The sequence below is a fragment of the Teleopsis dalmanni genome, chromosome 1, assembly GCF_002237135.1.
Source record: "Teleopsis dalmanni isolate 2A chromosome 1, ASM223713v2, whole genome shotgun sequence".
Taxonomy (NCBI): Eukaryota; Metazoa; Arthropoda; class Insecta; order Diptera; family Diopsidae; genus Teleopsis; species Teleopsis dalmanni.
In genome coordinates this window covers 21,610,917-21,615,350 of record NC_051846.1, presented here as the reverse complement: position 1 = coordinate 21,615,350, position 4,434 = coordinate 21,610,917, and the positions used below count along the sequence as shown (strand labels likewise).

Sequence of the window (4,434 nt, the reverse complement as noted above, 5' to 3'; positions counted from 1 at the left end):
CTCACCAAACAATTCTACTCTTTATTAGCTTAAGTATTGCTTCTTCTTGCGATAGTACTATAGTTACTCTGCCGTTTCCAACGTCACCTAACTCCAACCCGCTGAACTTTATCTACTTCGCGTTTCAATTGTAGCATTCCAACAATTTTGATTCGTGTATTTGTGATTTTTGCGTTAGTCAGTCTATCTTGGCCTTTGAGGCTTATTTGTGGTGTTTTGTTTTTACATAATTTTTGTTATTATTTTTCTAATTTACTATTTTATTATTATTAATAAATGAGTCAACAGTTTTCACATATAAAAACAACATAATTAGTGCAAAGAAACAAAACAAATAAAAGAAAAACGAAAGCAGGTAAAAATTAAAAATGCAAATGATTCCATATTTTTTTCTTTTTGTGTTATGTGTTTTACTAGTCGAAAGAAAAAACAGCTGATTCTGTAATCGTTGACTTTATTTTTAATATAAAAAAAAATTTGCAATATTTATCAATAAATTATTTTATCACATCATATATTTGATAAAGTAATAAAAATAATTAAAGAATCTGAAGTGAATTTATTTAGTTTGTTTGCTGCCATATTGTTCATGAGTAAAAGTGAAAAATATTGACTTATCTTGGCACTTACTTCACCTCCTCCCATCTGTTTCATTAGTGTGTGGGTATGTGTTGTGTATACGCGATACACTACACTTGTGTGGACTTGTACTCGTTCTTGTTCTCATGCAATAAAAAGTGTCGAAGAAGAATGATTCAATGATAGTTTTTGACCATTGATTTTTGTTTTTTTTTGTTTCTTTTTTGTGTATGATAATTTTCTCACAATTTCTGAGATTTAATAAGTTCTTTTATTATTTATAAATGTTATATTAAATGAGTGAATATTTTACTAATTAATGTCATTTTATTATTACAGATCTATGGGCATTTTATTGCCACCTGTCTCACAGGTGACAAACACACGCATTAATCTTACGCAGCATCATCGAAATCGCAGTTTAGACAGCGCATTGCAGAGAATACCAGAGGTGGGTAAAATTACTCAATTGTTTATATTTATTTTTGTGTTATAACAAACAAAAATTATATTTTTAGTTTGAAAGTTTTTATTTTATTTTACCTCGCAAAAAATAATGTTATGTTAACGAAACTATTATAAACGAAATTATTATACTATTATACTATAATCATAATATAATATATTACTTTTATATTTCGTCAATCAATAAGTTAGTTAGTTGGATGATAATATTTAACGAGTTTATGCGCTCCTTATTTTGGAATGTGCAGAGAATTTTAGTTAATAAATTCCTTGAGATATGAAAAACGGCAGGGGTATATGTCACGGAATCACTCGTCTACACAGACGACCTTACCCTCCTATCAAGGATATAAAATGCAAGTACCTATTGTTTACAACAAAAAAACAAAAAACCAATCAATATTAAATAAAGGAATAAATTGCAAAAAAGACGCCAAATTAAGAAAAAAAAATGTGTTCATTCTTACCCCAAGATAATTCTTCATATTACAAACCGATCATTCATTATACCACTTCCCCAGCCATTGTATTCTCTAAATCTCACTCTCAGATATTATCACTTGTTTGCAGACCTAAAAATAATGTTCCAGCAAGAGAAATATATTATAAATAAAAAATTATTGTTGCTGTTGCTCTATCTATATAGCAGACACTATGATACATCGGTTAGGATATTAGTGGGTAATGGTTGTGTGAGAGAGTAACCGATTATTAGAAAATATTATTGGATTAAGGAATGGGTAGAATTTAAATTGAAGTCAACCAGAATCAAGACGGAAAAATCTAACAACTTTTATAAGTAATGATTATCGATATTTTGAGGTTAAAGATAAATCGAGAGAGGCATCGAATTTATAGAGAATCATTATAATGAATTGTATCACACTTGGAGAAGATCAAGTTGCTCAAATAATACTGGGTAAAGGGTTAGTGTAGTTGTCGAAATCATTATTATTTTTACAAACAATAGGAACTGTTTTTTTTTTCATCATTTTATTAAATTTGATAACGTATACATACCCATAAGTTAAAATTAATTAAGAAATTGGTTTATAAGTATGTTATATTATTTTGAATTTTTTGCAAATAAATATTAAAGAAAAATTTATTTGTTTAACAATAATAAGTTGCAAAAATGAGTCAAACGGACTCCAAATATTATGTATTCAATTTTTTTGTGCTTAGAGCACACTTCACTAGATATAACATATATTTTACTATTTATTTGTTATATAGTTTTTCTTATTAAATTTATATTTTAATTTTAATAATTACTAAAAATTTAGTATTATAATAATATATCTAATAAACCTCTCAATTACCTATTTATTCTACCCATCACGAAAAGGATTTTCATCTTCCACATATTAAGCTTAACTCTTTATACTTCTTAACATATGTTGACATATTTATTTGTCAATTAAGTACATACTATTTTAATTAACATATTTTTTTAATCGTAATTAAAACTATTTTACATTAAAAAGTTTATTTTAACATTTAGAAAATCCTGTTGTGGTATTTTATAATTGTCTCCTGACACAATATCCGCTAATTTATAAAATTTTAATTTTAAACTTAACTATTAATCGTACATAATAAATTTATATCCGTTTAACATTTTCATTTACATATATATATATTTTTTTTATATAATAGGTTGAAGTCTCATCACCTAATGCTGAAAGCGAGAATACATTTTGCACACCATCAATACTTGGTACAACGATGTGCTCGAAAATAGTTACCACCGCAGCGAATGTAACGGCAGCATTAACCACAACCACAACTCCAGCGCTGACATCATCATCCACAACAGCAGCGGATACAACTGCAATTGGTATTGTATCAACCACAGAACCCACTGTTACCACAACAGGACCAACACCATCATCATCATTATTATTATCACCACCACCACCACCACCATCCGCACCATCAGCATCATCATCATCGCCTTCTACATTATCATCCATACATCATGTTACAAATCTCAGTGTAATTGGTGCGTAATATCAATCAATAATTTAATACTTGTAATTTAACTATTTTTATTGGAATATTAATTTTTTATTTACTTTTTAATACACAGTCGAACCGACCTGCCCCGCAATGCGTACACGACCCAAATCAAGTGAGAATCCTTCGCGCAGCAACAGTAATAATACTTGCAATATTGTCAGCAACAGCAGTGCCAACAGCAGTAATAATATGAATAGCAACAATGGCAATGGCAATAGCAAGAAACGTGAGGATCTCACCAGTCTTGGTTCAGATGATTCAGGTAAGGCATTATCATTCACTAATAATTTATGCATACGTTGCCTTTGTACTAATCGAATATGCATTGTGTTCTACTTAATATTTTCAAATTTCAAAATTCTTGTAAACCTTAAAATATATCTACATATATCCCAACTTGAAAAATTAAAAAATGACGAAATTAACACCGCAAAATCAAATTGGCTCAAAAATGCAACGTAAATGTAGTAAATAAAGTTATTTTTTCTTTTCTTTCTTTTCATAATTTTATGCTTAACTAATGTATGCTCTTCTCTTGTAGGCATAATTTGTGGTTCTGATTCTGACCAAATTTCACTTAACCGTATACGACACTCGCATGAATCTTTAGACTCTGGTGAAATGGATGCAGAGGAAGAATGCATTGATATGCTAGAAACAACATCGATGGATGAAGAATATGGCATTCTTCAGTCGGACCTGTGCTTTTATCAGTCGCCTGATACAGATTGTCGTACTCTGAGACCAACACGTAAACAGAAACAACAAAAACAAAATAATATTGATAATGATGTTGCCGCTGGTGGTGACAATAATACCACTAAAGAACTTAATGAGCGTATACGTTACAGAGAGATGAATATGTCTCAAGCAGCTATAAATTTGGAGCGTAAAATTGGTGATCCAATTATCGACGCTGAAGCTGAGACACCTACTGCTGACGTGGTAGATGCAAGTGCAGCTACACCAACGGCAAACTTACCAATATCTTTAGTAGCATCACCTACTAACGCTTTACCCGGTAAACCACTAAAAACTGGAGATGCGTCAACAAATGAATCAACAAAGAATGATGTGCTCTTCAAGAACTTCTTTGGTGCCACTAAAAATGCTATATTCCGCACCGCACAAAGCATTATAGAAAATCATGAAAAAAAAAATGCAGCAAAAAATAAAACAGAAGAGGGTAATACTACACAAGATCAAGTAAAGTCGCCTACTGACATTTCAAAGAAGAAAGAATTTTTTGGTCTTATTACTTCAAGTGCAAGTAAAAAGGCTGCTGCGGCCGCTGCCGCTGCTGCAGCAGCTGCATCGGCATCTGCCACAAATACACCAGCCACAACACCTTCTATTGAATTGCCAGCA

At 30.8% G+C, this 4,434-nt stretch overlaps 1 protein-coding gene across 1 annotated transcript in view; it reads left to right on the top strand.

Moving 5' to 3' along the window:
• The first annotated feature begins 314 nt into the window (after nt 1–314).
• The window catches only part of LOC119678021 (DEP domain-containing protein DDB_G0279099-like), a 6,909-nt gene continuing 2,789 nt past the window's right edge, over nt 315–4,434 (top strand). The window contains exons 1-5 of the mRNA XM_038089647.1: nt 315–355; nt 919–1,030; nt 2,704–3,049; nt 3,137–3,328; nt 3,608–4,431. Coding sequence (XP_037945575.1) covers nt 923–1,030; nt 2,704–3,049; nt 3,137–3,328; nt 3,608–4,431 — 1,470 coding nt within the window. The 5' untranslated portion in view covers nt 315–355; nt 919–922. The remainder of the gene's footprint in view (nt 356–918; nt 1,031–2,703; nt 3,050–3,136; nt 3,329–3,607; nt 4,432–4,434) is intronic.